We start from the raw sequence: 21,156 nt of genomic DNA, 5'->3' as shown, positions 1-21,156 counted from the left end.
CCGGCGGCTGGCAGTGGGCACAGGCTCCCCGGTGCCCGCCCCTCCGCCGGGAGGGGGGCGCGAGCGGGCGGCCGGGGAGGGGCCGGTGCGGCCGCTGCAAAATGAGCCTGCTGTCGGCCATCGACACGAGCGCCGCCTCGGTGTACCAGCCGGCCCAGCTGCTCAACTGGGTCTACCTGTCGCTGCAGGACACGCACCAGGCCAGCGCCTTCGATGCCTTCCGGCCTGAGCCGCCCGCCGGCGCCGCGCCCCCGGAGCTGAGCTTCGGCAAGGGCCGTCCGGAGCAGCTGGGCTCGCCTCTGCACTCCAGCTATCTCAACAGCTTCTTACAGCTGCAGCGCGGAGAGGTGGGTGCCCCGCGCGCTCCCGCCCCGTGCCCCGGCCCACTCTGCTAGATCCAACGCCCGGGGTCCCTAGGGCGTCCCCCGGAGCGTGGCACCTCCAGGCCCAGCGCAGCTCAGGCCCGGCCAGGGCCCGCCCGCCCCCTCTCCCAACCCGGGAGCCCTGCTCAAAGAAGGTTGAGAGGCGGGGGTGTCTCTGGATTCCCTCCAGACAGTAGGGGTGCGGCCAGGGTGGGGAGCCCCTTCCAACTATCTTTCCCTCACCCAGCGCTATCCGCCTCCTGGTCACTGCTCACTGGGACCCAGAGGGCAGATTCTACTCTCAGCTCCTCGAGAAGGACCTCTAATCTTTTCTCCACCGACTTCTACCGCTCCTGACCCGAAAAGTGTCTTGGAGAGCCAGGACTGGCCCAGAGTACTGCCCCTGCTGTTCTCACACAGTGACCCCCGCATTGGCGGTCCAGCTGTTTGCCCTCCCCCAGCCACATAGGAAGTGGTTTTTGAGGGCTTGACCCACAGACTGCGCTGTCCCCTGCCCTCCCAGCCTGGAAGGAAATGAAAGGGAAATCCTTACAGCTCTGTGGAGGGGGGACCAAATAGGGGGAGCGGTTCCAGCTGCCCAGGCCTTCTGAAACCTGGGTCGCCTGTGTCGCCAAGTTGGCCTGGTTGGGGGATTCAGTTACAAAGTCTACGGGGCAGTGCCTCTTTCCAGCTAGATAAATACCCAGAGGGCCCTGACCTCTCAGCCCCTGCAAGCAGCTTCTCTGAGCCCTTCCAGGTGCCATTCCTCTCTGCCTTGAGCTGGACCCCTTCCTCCTGCACCCCACCTGCTCCAGTCCCATTTGGGAACAGCAGACACCCTATGCTTTCCTCTGACTTCCTTTGTGGGGCTTTCTCTGCCAGGGTGCAAGCAGAGCCAGGGTCCAGGGCTGGGGAGTGGGGACAGCCTATGTATGCAAGCTGGGTTGGGGTTGTGTGTTGGAGGCCATGGGTTGCCCTTTCTGGCCTCATCAGTATGCTCAACTCTGCCCTTATTTACTGGAGGATTCGTGGACATCTAAAACGCTGGCCCAAGGCCCACACCTCCAGCAGTCTTGTTGACCCGTGTGGGTGGCAGTAGTGGGGGAAGCTGGCATGGTAGAGGGATGTGGGTCTGGAAAGGTTCCCTTCAGGGCCAGGCAAAAACATCTGTATGCCAATGCTCTTTGTAAACTGTAGAGCACCCGCTCCGAATGAGGAATGGTTCTTAGTTGGAGATCTTTCCTTCTTGTAAAAGGCCTTGCTGCCTCTTCAGAGAGCTGGCTTCAGGTGATCCTGGCTTTGGAGGACAGTTCGTGGAGTGTGTCTTCCGTGGCTGCGTCTCTCTCCCCGGTTGTTTATTCTTTCACTAAACATTTGTTGAGTGCTGTGTGGGCCCCTGGAGCTTGGCAGCCACAGCTACGGCCCCAGACCATAGGCCAGCAAAGCAGTATGTATGAATGTAGTGCCTGCATGGGGCTGCCGTGATGTGGGTGTTGGGAAAGTGGGTGACTGGATCAGTGCACCCCAGTGAGAGGAGACTGTGACTCACAGGTCAGGTGGGGTCCCTAATCAGCCTCTGCCAGCCTTCCATTGCGCCCACCCTGTGGTGGTTGACCCATAAGTGGGTCTCTACTACGAAATGCTGGCCCTAGGGGCCAGCAGGAGTCCCCTGAGTGAGTAGGCTGTTGTCTTTTCCTGGAAATGTCTGGCCTCCGGGATCCTAGCTGTGGCTCAGACTGATCTTCTGTCACTTGGTTGCTCTGTGCCTCAGTTTCCCCATGAGGGGGACACTGTGTGGAAGGAGCAGGTAAAGATTATCTGCAGCAGTGGTCTCTCATGGTCTGACTTCAGCAACTCCCATCTCTGCCTGGGCCGCAGTTGGCCTGTGTGTTCAGTCTCTTCCCTGCCATCCCTCAGGGTGTTCTGTCTGGGCCGAAGGCTTCTCCTAACGAGAAAGGATGTGCCTGCTTCCAGGCTGGGCTGGGGGAGACACAAGGGGGCTTCTCTTCTGCTCACAGGGCAGTGGCTTCCTTGGAGGGCTGGCTTTTGACTTCCGGAAGCCTGTCTGGGCCTCAGCGTCCCCCCCCAAACCCCCAGCCCAGATCCCCAGCTGTCTCTTGGGGACAGGCCTCTCCTGCATTCAGGGCTTAGCTGGTGACCTGATATGGCTCCAAAATAGCAACTGGCTGAGAAGGCAAGAAGAAATCCCCCCATCTCAGCATCACCAGGGGGCTGGCTGGAGTGGCAGCAAGTCCTGTGTGGCTGGAGGGAACTCCACAAAGGGCCCGGGGCCCAGGAGTTCTGCCATTCTGCTCGAGGCCCAGCAGACCAGTGGCAGCGCCCGTGGATGTGACTCGCATGCTGACTGCTGACCACGGCCGCCTGTGCCAGCCCCTGTGCCAAGAGCCCACCCCCTGCTGCCCCACCCCCAGACTGCTCCCACCACAATAGCAAAACACCATGAATGCAGCTGGCACTGGGGGGAGGTGAGGACATGGGGGCACAGAAGCCCATTGTGCCCCTGGAACCTCGGCTGCTCTGAGCAGGGAGGGCGATGGCAGTGTCCACATACAAATGCAAGAGCAGGCACCAGGAGGTGACTTATAAATGGCCAAGGGCCTCTTATGGAGTTTCTTAAAAGATACTGAAGCCCTGTAACCCCCACTTTTGGAAACCCAGTGTGTTGGAGGGAGGCTTCTGGGGCCCTTGCCTGAGTGCTCCTTCTCCTCAGAACTCCAAGAAAGTTGGATCTTAGGAGGAGTTGGGGCTGGGCTTTGAGATGTCTTCCCCACCAAGTTCTGTTTAGAATTTAAATTTGCAGCAGTGTGGGGTCTGTGGGTTCTCACCTCTGGAAAAAGCAGTTATGCAGGGTGAGGGAGATAGCTCAATGGTCTAAGCACCTGCCTAGAAAGCACAAGGACCCTGGTTTGTTCCCCAGTACCACATGCTGTGCTGGCCCTGAAACCAGGCATGGTAGTGCATACCTGTAATCCACTGAAACCAGGCATGGTAGTGCATACCTGTAATCCCAGTGCTGGAGAGGCTGAGACAAGAGCATCACTAGGAGTCCAAGCTGTGTAGCTGTGTGTATTATTTAGAGACCCTGTACTAAATAACAAAAAAAAAAAGCAGTTATACATTATCTCCTGGCCCTGAGAGATGCACAGACTTTACTTCAGCCCCTCCCCCCAGGGAGATGGAGCCAGCCCACTTCTTGTATGAGGCCTGCTTAGGTCTCACTATATAGCCCAGGCCAGCCTGGAACTCCCAGTGATCTTCCTGTCTCAGCCTCCCAAGTGTTGGGATAACGGGCGTGAACCACTGTGTCTGGCATTAGGTAGGCTCCTAGGGGAGCTGTCTGCTTTCCCTTTTCCTCCTGGACAGAAGTACCTGGAAGGGTGGCCCTTCCATCAAGTGACCTCTACTCTGTGGCTTTGGGGTCACACAGGTTGGGAATGCACAGCGTATCATCTTTTCCTTGTGTTCAGATAATGCCAGCGAGCACAGTGAAGGCTCTGAGTGGGCTGGGGAGATAGCTTGGCGGTCTCAGCACCTGCCCGGCAAGCGCAAGAACCTGAGTTTGATACTTGGTACTGCATGCCATGCCGGCTCCGAAACTGGGTGTGGTGGCACCCACCTGTAATCCTAGCGCTGGGGAGGCTGAGACAGGAGGATCACTAATAGTCTGAACTGTGTAATGAGACCCTGTATCAAATTAAAAAAAAAGAATTTAAAATAATAAATTTAAAAAAGACTCTGAGAAGTCCTGCAGAATAGGACATGTCCCCTGGTCTTCAGCCCCACTTGGTACCAGACATGTGCCAGGGTTTGTCAGGCCCAGCGGTGCTCCCAGAGTCAGCGCTGCCCTTGTGGGCTAACTCCACTTTTAGGGAGCTGTTTTTGGAGTCCACTGCTGGTCCTGCCTTATCTCCAGCAGCACCGCAGACCCCCTTCTCTGTCACATGGCCCAGTCACTGGAGATGTGGGGACAGCAGCCAGGGTACTGAGGGGCTTGACAGCCACCTACTGGGGTCTTCTATGCACACAGAGCCCTGAGAGCAGGACCTGTGGGCCTTACTTTCCAAGATCCCATCTGGACAGTACTGGACTTGGCTTGGCCTTTGTCCCCTTATGAGCTAAAGGGCTGCCAGGATGGGTGTGTGGAACAAGGCCATCTTCTCCATGAGGATGGGTGTGTGCCTGGCAGTGCTACAAGTGACCTCCAGGGACTGCGGCTATGATATGCGTGGGGCAGGGAGATGGCCCCAGGGTCTGAAAGGAATGGCCTTTTCCTGTTCAGCCAGCAGTTGGGAAAGATGCCCCAGCCCTCTTAGGAGGCCAGTGGCTGACTCAGTTGAGCATGGTGTTCGCTGAGGCAGCCTGCCCTCCCTCCATCACTATAAGTTTTCCTGGGCCGGTACAGGCATGGAGGGAGGCCAGGCCCTGAGGACCCGCTGAGTCAGTGGGGAGAGAAGGAGAGGCGGGTGGTGTTAGTGGTTAGTAATCAGCAGTGGCCACGACCCAGACGCTGCAGCACGGGAGGTGGGCGCAGCCCACGGAGAGGGTGGCCATGAGTGGCCGTTGAAGACTCCTGGTGCCCTGTAGCTGTTGGTATCACTTTCCTCATAGCTGCCTTTTACAGCAGGCAACACAGAGGCCTGTCAGGTCCATCACCTGCAGGACAGCGGCATGGCCAGGTCTCAGGCTCCTCTGTGTCCAGCACTGTCTCTATGGTGGCTTGTCCAGCTGTTGGTCTCCAGCTCAGGTCTTACCTCAGTCCTCCTCTGACCCCCCGTGCAAGGCAGGCAGGAGCCACAAGCTGCCTGGCACACTGCAGGGCCCCTGGCAGGTTCTCCCAGACCCCAAGCCCCGTGAGGACCTCTGGGCATTTGTCGTGGTACGGGGTACCGCGCTCCTGCTTGGGTTGGCCCGGTTTGGGAGAGGCAGAGAAGCACACTGCGTATTTCCTAGTGTTGGCTTCCCATGGCACAGCCTTTGTGTAGTGGCCTCCCTGTCCAGCGGGGAAGCTAAGGCTGCAAGAAGTTGATCCACTTAGGGAGCAGTGGCAGAGCTGGGACTCCAGCGTGGGGCCCAGAATCCCTGACCTGTCCTGTGTGGGTGCCTTTGTGGTGCTGGCTGACCTGTCCCTCGGCCTCCGCTGGCCACAGTGATCTCCCGAGCTGTCCCACAGGTCCCTGACTCTGCACTCATTATTGCTTCTCCCTGTAGGGCCACTCATCCCTCATCAAACAGATTCTAGTGAGTTTTGTGGGGCCAACAGCTGCCCTTCCTGTGAGATGCTTTCCCTGGCTGCTATGGGGTGCAGCCCCCCTGCAGCTGCCAGAACCCTGTGACAAGACCGGCTAGTCGAGGGGCTTCTGCAAAGTTGGCCTTGTGGGGCTGCAGTCACCATGTATATCTGCTTTGATAGCTAAATTCAATGCTAGAAGAGGGGCTGGGGAGATAGCTCAGCGGTCTAAGTGCCTGCCTGGCAAGTGCGAGGACCAGGGTGTAATTCCTGGTATCGCATACCATTCTGGCTCTGCCCCAGGTGCACTGAGCCAGCCACCCAGAGTGGGCATGGTGGTGCATGCCTGTAATCCCAGCACTAGGGAGGCTGAGACAGGAGGATCGCGATGAGTCTGAGCTGCATAGCAAGACTCTGTACCAAAAACCTAAATAAAACATTAAAAACACACACACACACACACACACACACACACACACACACACACACACACACCTCAGTGCTAGGAGAGTGGGAATCTTGCCTTTTGTCCAATTAACCATCCTGGCAGCCAGTGCTCAGTCAGCACCTGGGTGTGCTAGGTGCTCAGCAGATGTGTGCTAGTGCTTAGTAGACGTGTGCTGGAGGGAAGAAAGGACAGGCAGTGAGCAGAGGAGGACTCAAAACTGCCCCACTCTTCCATTTCCAGCTCTCCTCAGCCTCTAAGCTTCCAGATTTATCTTAAGGAAGACGTGTTTGCTGGTTGCTCGGTTCACTGGAATGCCGACCTGGAGGCAGCAAAGCCCTGTCCCTGTGGAGGCGACCCTCACCCTGGTGGGCGTTGGACCTGGGGGAATCCGGGGACAGCTCGAGTGCCTCTTGTGAGCACAGTGCTCCGAGCACTAGTTTGCCTGCACGCATGCGCAGAGGTTTGCATGTGACTTCAAGGATGCCGGAGACACCTGGCGAGTGAGAGAATCCCAGACCCAGGACCCTTGTGGTGGGAGCTTCAGGCCTTAGTGGTGCCCCTGACTGGCTAGGTATTGGGGTCCTCTGCCAAGTTCTGGGACCCCAGATCTTGCTTTCTGCCTCTTTCTTTTTATTTTTAAATGTATGTGTTGCAGGGGTCTCGCTACACGGTTCAGACTCATGGTGATCCTCCTGTTTTCAGCCACCCCAGCGCCAGGATTATAGGTGTGTGGCACCACACCCAGTCTTGGTAGCCAGGGCCAGCATGGAATGTGGTGCTAGGGATTGAACCTCAGTCCCTGTGCTTGCCTAAGCAGGTGCTTAGTCCACTGAGCTGTCTTGCCTGGCCTATGCCTCTTCTTGATGAATATACTGTAGATGAGAGAGGCATCAGGTCCCAGGTGCCTATATGCCAGTATTCTGTCTACCAGGTCCCTGGTACCTTTGCTGGGGGTGAGTGGTGACCTGGGTAGAGCAGATGGAAGATCTCTCCTCAGTCTTCCCTGCTTTGTCCTGCTGTCATTGCCTGTCCTGTCCCTAGGGTCTGCCTGGTGTCCCCCCCCCAAAAAAAAAAAAAAAGAAAGAAAGAAAGAAAAAAGGAGGCAGAAAGCAAGAATCTGGGGTCCCAGGGCTTGGGAAAGGACCCCAATACCTAGCCAGTCTGGGGTACCACTGAGGCCTGCAGCTTCCTGATCAGTCCTTTCCCCATTTCTCTTTCTGTATCAGTAAGAACTTAGTTATGTTCACGAGATCAGCTCATTTTTCTTTTGGAGACACGGTCTTGCTACCTAGCTCAGTCTGGCCTAGAATTTACGGCAATCCTCCTGCCTCAGCCTCCTGAGTTCTGGGATTGTAGGTGGCACCACTATGTGTGGCTTAGGTCAGGCTTTTCATGGTGCACTTGGTATTGTGCAGGAGGGCTGTGATCGTATGTGCCTCTTGGAAGCTGAGGTGTTGGGGGGCCCTGTGAGGGGTCCCCACCCCCATCATGCCAGCTCTGCAACAGTCTTGGTCCTGGGACAGTTTGAAGCCTTGAACATCTGAGGCCAGCTGGGTGTGACCGGGGAGCTTCTTAGTCAAGGTGGAACTAGTGTCCTCATGACCCCGCCTGATCTGTCCATCATGTCACCTTTCCAGCCTCGGTGCACTTGTGGCCACCTCTTTGCATAAGGGATGCCTGTGTTCTGGATGCCAGGCCGAGCCTAGGGACAAAAGGACAGACTCTTGGTGGAAGGAGAGTCATTAGTGAGCCGGCAGCTTCTCATCACAGATCAGGCGGCATGGCTACAGGTGCGCACGTGTGTGTGTGTGTGTGTGAGTGTGTGAGTGTGTGAGTGTGTGTGTGTGTGTGTGTGTGTGTGTTAGATTTGGTAGTGAGGTTTGTCTTAGTTACTTTTCTGTCCTTTTAGAGACAAAATACCCAACACCCAAAGTTAAAGGGGGAGAGGTTCGTTTAACTCACAGTGTGTAGAGTTTGCAGCCCATAATCAGCTGGCTCCAAGGCAGGGCAGCACATGGCAGAGGGGCGTCCCAGAGATGAAACAGTTCATGGCAGCAGAAGACAGCAGAAGCAAGCCAGAGAAGGGGAGAGAAACCTCTTTCTGTCCCTTGTATTGTATGCAGGCTCCCGGCCCTAGGGTGGCTGTAGCACTCACACCCTTATTCCCAGCCAGAACTGCTCCAAACTCCAGTAGACTGACTTACTAATCACACGCCCATAGTCTCAGTACCACCCGCTCTGGATCCAACCACCTCTGAAAAGCCCCAGCTAAGGCTGTATGAGGCTTGGGGGGCCCTCAAGACACAAACTATAAGAAGGGTAGGGGGGCTTTGGGATAGGAAAGCAGTTGTGCAGGGGCAGAAAGAACCCCATAGATCTGGGGGCTAGGATCAAAGAGGCCTGGGTGCGGGCTCAGCGTTGGCATCTGCCGGGCCTGCTGGGCTGCTCTACCCATGGCCAGGCCCTGACAGTGCATTCTTGGTGGCCTTGCCGGCTGCCATGCCGCTCCGGCAGCTGCCCCTGCCCCTCTGCTGCCGTCTCTGATCTCACACAGATCTTCTCTCCCTCTAGGCTTTTCCCAGAGTTCTACCACCCTCCCTGGCCTGTGGTACCCTCTGACCACCCTAGGGTGGAGAAGACCCTTCAGCAGGAGTGCAGGAGAGGATCTGTCTCTGCGCTCTGTGTCCTGTGCAGAGCCTCCATCGCTAGGGCCTGAACCCCTCGCGCAGCCCAGAAAACGTGGTGCCTCCTCTCGCCAGAGCCCAGGGCTTAGCACGTGGCCCTTTCCTCTGGCTCCCCTTCCTGTAGGGGAGGCCAAGCCTTGGAAGCTGGGTGGAGGCTGAAATGTCCCAGCCCAGCACATACTGGCTGTGTTACCTTGAGCCGGTGACTCAGCTCCTCTGAGCCTCCTTTTCCAGTTCTGTGAAGTAAGGCCAACGGTGCTCATCTAGATTGTGCTCTTGCCAGGCAAACGGAGCTAAGGCAGGGAGAGGCTGTGGTTCAGGGTACAATACACGTACAGTCACAACTCTAGCGTCACCTTGTCTCATTTTCCCCAGCAGTCATGCAGACCCTTGCAGAAGTTCCAGCCGTGGGCAGGAGGGTGACAGTCTCTTGACATGGGGTGAGGATCCCATACTTTCTCCTGACTGCCAGGGTCACTGACATGAGGAAGGAGATGTGGCCAAGTGGCCTCCAGCCACCACCTGATGCCCACAGCAGCCCATCCATCCACAGGAAGCCAGAGGCCCCAATCCAAACCTTTTATTTAGGGTGGTACCTTCCCTGTCACATGGGCATCCAGGCCCTTCCCAGCCTGGGACAAGAACAGGCATAAGGACGCAGCAAAACCAGTGTGGGAGCCAGCAGAGTGGTGCCTCCAGGCCTACCCAGCCTTGTGGGAGAAGCAAGGTAATAGCATGATCCCAGACAACGGCTGCAGGCAGCATCGCATGACGGTCGCTGGCCCCCACTGGAGCAGGGGTCAGGGGTTAGGGGTCAGGGGTCAGGGCAGCAGGTCCTAGGCAGAGGCCAGAACCCTAAGGATCTGAGCCCTTCACACTGTTCCTGGGACCCTGAGGCCGAGTCTGGGGAAGGAGGGCTCCAAGGCTGCAGAGCGGGAGCTAGAGCCAGGCCTGGAGGTGGGTCCCGCGGGGGTGCGTGTGGGCATAGAGAAGGGAATTCTGGGAAGGAGCCGTGCATGCATCCCAGGGAGAAAAAGAGTTTCAGCAGAGACACTGAGAGGAGTCACTTGCCGTGGCCATGTTGAGGTTGTCTGATGGGGCATCATGTCTGCCTGGCCCTAGCGCAGAAGGAAGATGGGCACCCTCCATGGGCCAGGCTTGGGGTATCTCTCAGGACCTGGATGCCTGTGCCCAGGGGTGGCACGGCTGCAGATGGTCAGGTGTGCCTCCCCTCCTGCTCCATTGTATGTTTTATAGATGGGAAACCAAAGAGGCCAGCGCCCGGTCCTGTGTGCTGACCTCTGTCCAGTGCCCGCAGGCCATGAAAACAGCCAGGACTTGCCTTTCACCTCCATGGCCCAAGCTCAAGCGCAGCTGTGGAGAGGAAACAGCTTGCTGCCCCGCCCACCCTGCTCGGGCCAAGCAAGGGGCCACTTGCCTGTTAGGGCAGCCTGGGCCTGTGAACCTGGACCGCCAAGGCCTCAGTTTCTTTGTCTGTCACACAGAACTAAGGTCTGCCGGCAGTCTGTGCTCTGTTCCTTGGCACTGAGGTTCTGTTTGCCTTGAACTGGGGCTGGGGCCAGCAGCCTGTGGGCCCAGGCTGGAGGACACTGAAGTCAGGAAGCTGTGTGTGGAAGGACAAAGCTGTCATGATCCTGGGGGCGCAGGGGTGGGTGCTGCTGAGCCACCATGGAGAGGCTGCCGGCTTGGAGGCCGCTAGCTGCCCGGGATACCCCAAGTGCCATTGTGGGCAGGGGAACGTGGCCACAAGTTGGGGGAGAGGAATTTCAGGGTGTAATTAGTGTACTTTCAGGCATCCACCAAACTTCCCCTTCCTCTTGACAGCTTGCTGCCAAGACAGCCAGCCCTGATTCCTGCGGACTTACTTAAATCCTATCCAGAAAAAAAGAAAGAAAAAGGAAACGGGGGTTTGGGGGGTGGGTAAGACGGTTGTTATTTGTGAAATTGCATTTCCCAGCCGAGGGTGAGTCACTAAGGTTGGAGCTCAGCCCTGCTGCCCCCCTCTGGCTGCTCGGGGCCTGTGAACCCGGACCGCCCAGGCCTCAGTTTCTTTGTCTGTCACACAGAACTAAGGCCAGTGGGGTCTTCCGGGCTGGAGACCTTGTTGGAGGCCTGGCTGGTGGACAGGACAGGCCTAGGGGCCTGGCTGCTGAGACCAAACTGCAGGAACCCTGAGACATGCACATTCAGGCTAGGGGAGGGAAAGGCGAGGAGCTGGTGTCCGGAGGGGCAGTTTCTGTTTGGGGAGATGGAAACGCTCTGGACGGGGATGAAGGCTGCGCAGTGTGAATATGCCCGTCACCACTGAGCTGTATGCCGCGAGATCCTTACAGCGAGCCAGCATCGTGGCAAGTGCCTGCGACCTCAGCATGCCAGGAGGCTGAAACAGGAGGATTGTGACTTTGAGCCCAGCACGGGCAATTGAAGGACTTAGTGAGACCCTGTCTCAAAATAGAAAGCGAGCTGAGAATGTAGCAGAGTAAGAAGGCCCTGAGTTCAAGTCCCAGTACTATGTCCACCCCCCCACCCCCCCCATCACAATGGTAACTTTTATTGCCGTGTTTTGCCATTTGGTGAAGCGTACAGATCCTAGGCCCTTGGTCTCAAGCAGTGCTGAGTCTGCCTAGGGTGGGGCCCAGAAAACTGTTTTGGTTACGAGTTTCCCAAGTCATTCAATATGAGTTGGACACACTTGTCTAATCTGTAGAATGGGGAATGTGACTCACAGTGCAGTGTGAACTGCTATCTGCATGGAGGTGAAGTCCCAGAGCTGTACACCCTCTGCGGGGCCCCCTGCGCTTCGGGCTCACCCCAGTCTTCCCCGCTTCTCAGCTTCTGGGTACCCAGGCAGCGTACGGCAGAGGCAGCTGCCAGGATCCATGCAGTCGCTGCCCTACAGCTAGGTGCTCTCTGAGCACCATGGATATGGTGTCTCTCCTCTCACGTTCCAGGCAGGTGTCGAAAAGTACAAGAGTCAGAACAGAAGCGCAGAGAGGAGAGCACCGGCCCAGGATCACACAGCAGTGTCCCGATAAGGAGGGTCTTGTGCCCTAGGAGAGAAGCAGCCTCCCCCAAAGGTTCAGACAGTGAGGAGGAACCTGCGGCGAGAGGCCAGGGGAGGAGAGGGCGTGTTCCACAGTGGGCGCTGGGCTCAGCTGTGCTCCTTCCCTCTGCACAGTGTTCCCTGTTGGGCCCCTGTTTTCCCCTGCTGTGAGGCCTTCTCTCCACTGGCCCTGGGCCCTGTCAGCCTGAAGACTCCCGAGAGCACAGCCTCACCACACAGCCGTGGTCCCCGGGGCCACAGCCCATTCCTGTAGCCTTGAGCACCTGCATTGGTGCCAGGGATGCCAAGCTCCATGCCCAGGTCTGTGCTTCTGCAGCCTCAGCTCTGCCTTAGGAGAGGGACCCACAGCTATCCTGTGCCCGCCTCACCGCAGGCCCCACCTTCCCTGGACTCCTACGTGCCAGGCCGCCTGGAGCCCGCCTTGCCTATAAATAGAGGCTGTGTACAGCAAGAGGTGGCCTGGGCCGCGTCCGCCTTGACGCTTGGCGGAGTGTCTGGTTCCTGTCATCAGGAGGTGGGAGAGGTGGGCCACTTCTTTATTCTGGCTCCTGAAGAATGGCCGGGGCCAGGCTGGGCTCCCGAGCACAGGAGACCAGGCCAAGGGCGAAGCTTCCATCTGCCTCTCTAAAACGGAATCTATGCCCCGAGTCAGGAGGGAAACTGAGTCAGCAGCGATTCGCCTCGTGTCCCTCCAGCAGTGAGTGGCAAGGCTCCAAATCTAACTGGCACCTGTTCCCCTGCCTCTTCACCTCGTGGCAGCTGTAAAGAGCTGAGAGTAGCAATGACCACAGTTATTGTCACCACAAACTGAAGGCTTCCTAAGTGTCAGGCATGGGTAGAAACTCCCTGGGGGAGCTGGGGAGATAGCTCGGCAGTCTAAGCACCTGCCTGATAAGCTCGAGGACCTGAGTTTGATCCCTGGTACCACGTGCTGTGCAGGCCCCAGAACCAGAAGTGGTGGTGTACAGGGTGTGGTGGCGCACGCCTATAATCCAAGCGCTGGGAAGACTGGGACAGGAGGATCACTGTGAGTCTGAACTGCGTAGTAAGGCCCTGTACCAAATAAATAAATAAATAAATAAATAAATTTTTGAATGAAGAAACTCTCCGAGGCTTCTGTCGTGTTCTTGGGTCACACACAGAGCCACTGAGGCCCCATGTGGCTAACTGGCCACCAAAGGACTCCCACTGGAGTTAGGGTTGGACTTGAACTCCTGGAGGCCAAGGATTTTAGGCAGCTCAGGGTGCTGTGCTAGTGTATATAGGGATGGGGACAAAGAAAAGCCCCAGCCACCACTGCCAATGTGCCCCTGTCCCCACAGGCGCTGAGCAGCAGTGTGTATAAGAGCGCCTCGCCCTACGGCTCCCTCAACAACATCGCTGACGGCCTGAGCTCGCTCACCGAGCACTTCTCGGACCTGACCCTCAGCTCTGAGGCCCGCAAGCCCAGTAAGCGGCCTCCGCCCAATTACCTGTGCCACCTGTGCTTCAACAAGGGCCACTACATCAAAGACTGTCCCCAGGTAAGGTGACCGAAGGAGACTCTCGTGTACCCGGCAGCCCAGGGCCTCCGACAGACACAGCTATATAGGTGGGCATGTGCTGCGGCCTCCTCCTCCCATCTCAGAACTGAGGCCCAGCTTAGGATCCAGCTGGTGGGACAGCAGTCTGAGTGGGGGACACTGGATCTGAAGCTCTGGGCCTTCAGGTCCCCAGCGGCCCTTCTGTAGGAGGGGCCCTGTTATGGTGGGGCCTGGGGCCAGTAGTCTCCTCTAGCGCTCTGGAGGCCCCAGCTGCTCACACTCACAAGGAAGGAATGCGGGCTCTGGGCCAGGAATCCAGATGTGCACCCCTCCCTCAGACCCCACCTCTGCCTCCCTCCGCCTGTAGAGAAAGGGGAGGGGGTCCTGTCCTCACTTTTCACCCCTCAGAAAGGTTGAGATGACCTTCTGTTGAGGGCCTGGGCATCTGTCTTGGGGGAAGGAGGCTGGGAGATGCAGGACATTGGCTCCCACCCCACCCCACACTGTGCTGTGACCCAGCAGACTCCACTCCCAAGGTGACCCTGACTGCCTGCGAGACATCTTTGTGATCCTGGGAGATAGATTAGCCACGTGTCTTTTAAAAAAGAATGTGAGATTATTGGTGTTTTTTTTTCTTACAGTTTTTCGGATTTTCCAACTTTTTATAATGTGGTACTAGTTTTATTTTATGCATGTAATGGCAAAGGAATCCTGGAAGCCCTGGAAACCCATGGAGCGTCACCTTCCAGATGATGTTGGGTGGGGCTGTGTTCAGGGCCCTGGGAGGCCAAGATGTGTTGCTTCTCAGGAATAGCTATGCCAGGCTCCAGGTCTGCCTATCGAATCCATGGGCTGGACACAGCTGCATCAGTGTGTGCTAGGAATTTGTTAGGAATGCAGAGCCCCAGGCACTCACCTGTGTGGTGGTGAGATCCCCACCCCCACCCAGCTAGACTGGCTGACCCACTGGTGTCAGTGCGGAGAGGTGTGCCCCCCAGAAACTCAGTACATGACAGGCCCTTGGCACAGGGACACAGCTGGGACTTGGCCCCTGCCCCACCCCCAGCATCTCTAGAAGGACAGGGCAAACAACAGCTGAGGACCTGGGTGGTTCTCAAGGCTCCGGCGTGGCCCACCCATAAGCAGTGCCCTGAGTGCTCTCCTGAGAGCCCCGGCTGTGCTCATGGGCCTTTCACAACCACACTCTACACCCTCCTGCGTGGGGCCTCACCGTGGAGGAGATGCGTCTCCTGTCTGTACTCCTGTGTGGCTCACAGCCACCTTGAGTGCCTCCACCTGCCAGAGGAAACAGGTGCAGGGCGTGAGGAAGGAACTGGTGTGGGATGGTGGAGCTAGGACTTTAACCCAGGTGGCCAGAGGTCTTCCACATGTGGCGGCACAGGGCCCCAGCTCCCAGCGCCATGCAGGACAGAGTTGGGCTTTCTTTAGAAAGATCATTTCTCTTCACCTCTTGGCAGGTGTTGCTGCAGTGGTCCCATTTCACAGCTGAACACATTGTCTTGAAGAGGTGTTGAGGGGCTGGGCAGAATGTGAGCGAGAAGCCTGGTCTTGGGGTCTTTGCCACTGCATGCTGAGACCCTCTCCTGAGCAGGTTGAGGTCTTCTCTTGTCCCCATCTCAAGTCTGATTTTGTCTGAACCCCTGAAGGGCAAAAGATCTCCCAGCCCTCATCATGCGTGGGAAGAGGATGGAGGTCAGCGCAGTGTTGGGTGCTCAGGAAATGCTAGCTTGGGTAATCTTCGCTCCTCTGGGTCACGGTGAAGAGTCTGCCCATGCTGGGTGGCAGCAGCCATTCGGCAGGCTGGAATTTGAATGGATGCTTATCCAGCTCGCCTGCCACAAGCTGCGGGGCAGGGGCGGCGCTGGTCCAATCCCTGTGTGCCTCGCTGTGTGAGGCACAGGTTCACAAGACCGGTGGAAGGAAAGTGTCCTCAGTAGAGGTTATCAAGGAGTTCAGTGTGCGGAACGTAGACATATTGAATGACCTTTTTTTTTGATGACCGCTTTATTGAGATGTGATTCTCTTGCTAAATAATTTACCTATCTAAAATGTACAACCCCAGTGGTTTTTAGCAGTTCACAGTTAGGCAGCTGTCAGTTATATAGTCTTTTTATCTACTCAAAACAGAACTTATTGCAGGTAGTTCATTCATTTGTTCATTCATTCGTTTGTTCACTCATTCATTAGTGTTTTGAGAATGGGTCTCACTGTGTCATTCATGCTGGCTTTGAACTCATTTTGTAGAGCAGGCTGGCCTTGAACTCACAGTGATCCTCCTGCCTCGGCCTCCCAAGTACTCTGAGGTGTACAGAACCACACAAATCATAGAGCAGCGTATGAGATTTGCCCCCCGCTTCTTTTCCATAGCATAATGTTCTCGAGCTTCACCCGTCTTGTACCCTGTGTCTGCTTTCATGACATAGAAAGTATTTGATCATCTTCTATTTTCTGGAAAAGACAAAACAATTATTAATTATTCTTTAAATATTTGGTGGAATTCACCTCTAAGGATATTCCTTAGGGGGTAGATTTTTGATGACCAATTCAGTCTCTTTCCTTTTCCTAGATCTGATCTGGTCTTCTCTTATTTCTTAAGTCAGTTACTATACTTTGTGTATTTCTAGGAATCTGTCTGTTTTATATTTTTTTTATCAAATTTGTCAGCATATCCTTGTTCCTGGTATTCTCTTGTAATCCATTTATTTCTGTAAGGTCAGTAATAATCTCCCCCCTCTTTCATTTCTGACTTGTAACATAAGTCTTCGCTTTTTTCTTTTTCTTGGATAACTCTAGCTAAAGATTTGCCAATTTTGTTGAACCTCTCCAAGAATCAACTTTTGATTTAGGAGATTTTTTTCTGTTGTTTTCTGTTCTCTATTTTATTACTTACCACTCTAATCTGGCTTTTTTTTTAAAAAAATTGTGGTAGAATATCTATTGATAAAAAATAGATAAAACATAAAATAAAACTGACCATCTGAACCATTCCTGAATTAAGCAGTTCAATGGAGTGGAGTGCATTTATATCGTGTAGGCCTCACTACCCTCCATCCACAGAATTCTTTTTCTCTTATAAAACTGAGCCCTTTAAGCAATGACTCCCCCTCTGCCCTCCCACCCCCCTCATGGCCATCATTTTGCTTTCTGTCTCTGTGAATCTGATGCTCTGGGGGCCTCATAGAGTCCTACAGTAGTTGTCCTTTACCAACTGGATAATTTCCCTTAGTTTGTCTTCCGGTTCATCCATCCTGTAACATGGGTCAGAATTTCCTTTCTTTTTAAAGAGGGAGACAGTGGTCCACAGTTGAAGCAGCACATCCCCAATAGCACAAAGGTGGAAGCAACCCTGTTGTTACCTACTGATAGATGGCACACCAGCAAATGTGGTCTCTCTAAACAGTGGATTACAATTCAGCCTTAAATCTTTGCTTTCAGTCTTCCGTTCTGATCCTTATTATTTCCTTGCCTGAGGCTGGCATAGGTTTAGTTTGTTCTTTTCTTTGTTCTTTGAGTTGGAAGACTATATGACTCACTTTATTTTATTTTATTGGTAACCAGGAATCAAACTAGGACCTTGTGCTTGCCAGGCAGGCACTATGCCCCTGAGCTACATCCCTGGCCCTTTACGTCATCCCTTTCTAATGTAGATTTTTACAGCAATGAATTTCCCTCTGAGCTTGAGCCACAAGGCTTAGAATGCTGTATCCTTATGTTCATTTATCATGGTGTATTTTTTAACCTTCCTTGTGATTTCTTCTCTGACCCATGGGTCATTTAGGAGTAGCATGTTGTTCGACACTGACACATTCGTGTATTTTCCAGATATGGTTTAATGATCTCTAACTTTATTCCATTGTGGTCAGAGAATAGCTGGGGAATGTTTTCATCCCTTCTGAACTTGTGATTTACTTCAGAGTTCATTGTGGCCTGTCTGGGACGCTGTCCTGTGTGCCCTAGAGGAGGCCCCCTGCTGACGGCAAGTGACGTATTCTGTAGATCTTTACTAGCTCTCTTTGTTGCTAGCTGTTTGCCTTATTGACCTTCTTGCTAGTTTTTCTAGCCATTATTTTAAGTAAGGATATTGAAGTTGACTCTATTTTTCTTCAGTTTTTTAAAATGTATTTTAGTACAAGGTCTACAGGGTCACACTACACAGATCAGACTCATATCGATCCTCCTGTGTTCAGCCTCCCAAGTGCTGGGATTACAGGCGTGTGCCACCATGCCCAGTCTCATTCTCCATCTCAGTGCACCCTGGGTATAGGGCCAGCATGGCACACTGGGGATTGAACCCCAGTCGCTGCACCTGCCTAAGCAGATGCTTTAGTCCTCTGAGCTATCTGGCCGGCCCTTATTTCCTTCAATTTTGTATTTGTTTCATGCGTTTCGGTGCTATGCTGTTAGGTGCACCAGTGCTTATAATTTTTATAACTTTCTGGAAGATTGATCCTCTTATCATCATTATAGAATATGCTTTATCATCTCCAGGAATGTTTTTGTTTCTTTTCTTTTTCTTTGTTGTTGTAAGGTTGTTTGCTTATTTGTTTGTTTGTGACAGGGTCTTGCTACGTAATTCTGATTAGCCTTGAACTCATTGTGTAGCCCAGGCTGGACTTGAACGCACAGTGATTTTCCTGCCTCAGACGCCCAAATGCTGGGATTACAGGTGTGTACTGTGAAGCCCAGCTGCCAGGAACACTTTTTTTTTTTTTTTTTCTGTATTTTAGTTAAAGAAGGGTCTACAGGGTGTTCAGGGTCTCACTACTAGATCAGACTCATAGTGATCTTCCTGTTTACAGCCTCCCAAGAGCTGGGATCACAGGCATGCACCACCACGCCCAGTTTGAATTGCCATCTCAACACCCCTGGGGGGGCGGGGCCAGCACGGCAGGCCTGGGGATGGGGATTGAACCCCAGCCCCTGCTCCTGCTTGCAGGTGCTTTAATCCACTGAGCTATTTGGCCAGCCTTAGGAACATTTTTTGTTTTGTTTTAAAGTCTATTTTGTTTGGTAGTAGTCTATCCATCATTTTAATTGTTACTATTCTCTCTCTCTCTCTCTCTCTCTCTCTCTGTCTCTCTGTCTCTCTCTCTGAGTGTGTGTGTGTGTGTGTGTGTGTGTGTGTGTGTGTGTTGGCAATTGGATATTCGGCCTTACACACGCTGTATAAGCGCTCTACCATTAATACAGACACAGCCTCATCTTTTTACTTCTACTTGAATCTAAAGTTTGTCCCCTGGAAACAGCATACAATTAGATCTTCACCTTATTTGGTCTGATTTGAAAATCTCTACCTATAGTTTCAATTTTCTTTTTAATTTTTATTTATGTGTGTGTGTGTGTGTGTGTGTGTGTGTGTGTGTGGCCAGCTCAGCCCACCAGGGGGCAGGGCGGGCTGGCATGTGGTGCTGGGGGATTGAACCAAGGTCCCTGTGCTTTGCTAAGCTTGTTCTAAGTAGGTGCTTTAGACCACTGAGCCATCTCACCAGCCCCAGTTTCAATTTTTTAAATCCACTCATATTTAGTGTTGTTATTTGTATAATTGGATATTTACACTCATCCTTTTGTTTTCTAAATTACTTGTCATTTTTCTTCCTCTATTTCTCATTGTTTTCTTTTGTACTCATTTTCTAGTGTCAAATTTTAATTTTCTAATGTTTTTATCCATGATTTAATTGGTTTCTGTAGGACTTACACATTTCACTTTGCAGCATAATCTGTAGAAACGTCTCTTCCATAGTGTTCCGTTGTCCCACGGCTGTGCCTACTGACCATGTTACTGTGCTGTGTCTCTTTGTAGGTGTCTCTGTGTTTATCCAACTTGGAACCTACAGAGCTGCTTGGCTATACGGATTACGTTTTTAACATCAGAATAATGGGGGTCAGCCATTATTTTTTACATATTTTTTCTGCTCCTTTATTTTCTCTCCTGTGAAATAATCCTGTTTAATGATCTAAATGTTTCTAAAATCCTCGGTCATCTTAACCGGGTAGAGTGTATGTGGCCCATCCTGCAGCTGTGCGTCAGCCTAGGGCTGGGAAGCAGCGCTAAAGCGTTCCCTGCCCAGGCCTCGTAGTGGCACGGGAGCCAGGCGCTGGCAGCCGTGTGTTGATTCTTTTCCAATTTTCAGATATGGACAGAGGGATCAGAGCCCCACTCATTAGACTGATGGGAATCGCATATGTCCCGTGTGCAGTGTAATGACCCTGGGCACTGCAGGAAAACGGAGGGCCCCGAAGTAGAAGCAGAAGGTGCAAGAGGCCAACTCCGAGTGTTGCTGAGGGGACATTACCCCTTGAAGGAAGCTGGGTTGGGCAGGGGCCCCCTCCATCTGGTACCAGCGCTAGCCCAAGAAGGCATAGCAGCCAGGAGCGTCTGCTGCTTGCTTCTTGCCCCACAGCCGTGCGGTCCCCACGTGGCGTGCCAGGCACAGAGCACAAGGGTGACAGTCATACTGCAGTTCCCATAAAAACTGAGCACTGTGCTGAGCTCAGTGTAGGGTTGCTAAATGAGCCCGTGATCGTGCCTTTAGGTCTCTCAGCAACTCTCAGCAGGTACCATAGTGATCTCCAGTTGTCATTTGGTAAAACCGAGGCCCCGAGATGCACCGCGACTTGGTCAAAGTCACACAGCAGTTGACGCTGGAAGCTGGGATTACAACTCCAGTCCTGCTCGTTCCAGAGCCTGTGCTTTTGCAAAGACACTCTGCCGTTGCCCTTGGCATCCGGACTTGGTCTCTACCATTATTTCTACGAAGTTGGTTTCTTTAAAATGATGGGCTGCTAGAAATTTAGAAAGATGCGGATCATGCATGACAAAGCTGCAGCTGTCCCATCTGACCAGGTCAAGATGCCCAGGAATTTCACCTTGGGTCCAGCCTCAGGGTTTCTGCTGCCCTGGGAAAGTCAGCCGGATCCAGTGCAGGTGGGCCCACTTTGGTGGCAGCAGAGCCCATCCATCAACTGCAGCAGAGACACAAGTGGTGTCACCAATGATCTGCAGATTGCCAGAACAGGACCAAAGGACCCTGTCTGTGCTCTCTGAGGCCCTCCTGTGTCCTTGGAGAGGCACACAGGAGCAGCGCTGGCTGTCCAGGGTTTGCCAGGAGGGCCTGGCTCCTTCTGGACCTTAGGGTAGGCTTTTGAGGGGAGGAAGGCAGCCCAGTAGGAACAACTTCCTCATGGGAGTTGCTGTCTGGCCCAGAGCCCTTGGGGCCTGAGCTGCACTCCAGGGAGGAGTATGGGCATGTTGGGGCAGGGGACCAGATGCAGACTCTGCAGAGGGCAGGGAGAAGCATCCGAGGTGTCAGGGAACTGTCTGGGATTAGTATGGGGAACAGTCACGCTAGTGGCAGGCTGGAGGCCCCTCGGCTGCTGCAGAAACCAGCCTGTGAGTGAGGACAGAAGACAGACAGACCTGAGGGAGGGTAAGCAGAGGGCAGGACCAAGGCGCTGGGGAACAAATGCTATGACAGAGAAGTTTACACTCTGGTTGGCGAGGTTAGACCTCAGGCACAAGTCAAGAACAAAATAAGGAAGCATCAGATGGGCTGAAGGCTACCAAGGGGTCCTTTGATGGCCTGATGACCCCACGAGACCGACTTCTCCATGATGGACCATACAGATGCTGCACAGAGCCCATGCTACTTTGTTGTAGTCAGGGTTTTACAAGGGAAAACACAGGACACATAATTTATAGGATTATTTTATAATATTCACTCAAAAAGTCAAGTGCAAAAGAATGCAGATCTATCCATGCCCTAGAGACCCAGAGTCCAGCTGAGG

General features: G+C 53.9%; 1 protein-coding gene across 1 annotated transcript in view; it reads left to right on the top strand.

Moving 5' to 3' along the window:
- Window positions 1-17: 17 nt before the first annotated feature.
- Window positions 18-21,156, top strand: part of Zcchc24 (zinc finger CCHC-type containing 24) — a 55,600-nt gene continuing 34,461 nt past the window's right edge. The window contains exons 1-2 of the mRNA XM_004624084.2: window positions 18-347; window positions 13,150-13,350. Of these exons, the coding sequence (XP_004624141.1) occupies window positions 102-347; window positions 13,150-13,350 (447 nt within the window). The 5' untranslated portion in view covers window positions 18-101. The remainder of the gene's footprint in view (window positions 348-13,149; window positions 13,351-21,156) is intronic.

This window comes from Octodon degus, unplaced genomic scaffold (assembly GCF_000260255.1).
Source record: "Octodon degus isolate 3935 unplaced genomic scaffold, OctDeg1.0 scaffold00005, whole genome shotgun sequence".
NCBI classification, from domain to species: domain Eukaryota; kingdom Metazoa; phylum Chordata; class Mammalia; order Rodentia; family Octodontidae; genus Octodon; species Octodon degus.
The sequence above is the reverse complement of the archived record's forward strand: the minus strand, read 5'-3'. Positions and strand labels throughout refer to the sequence as shown.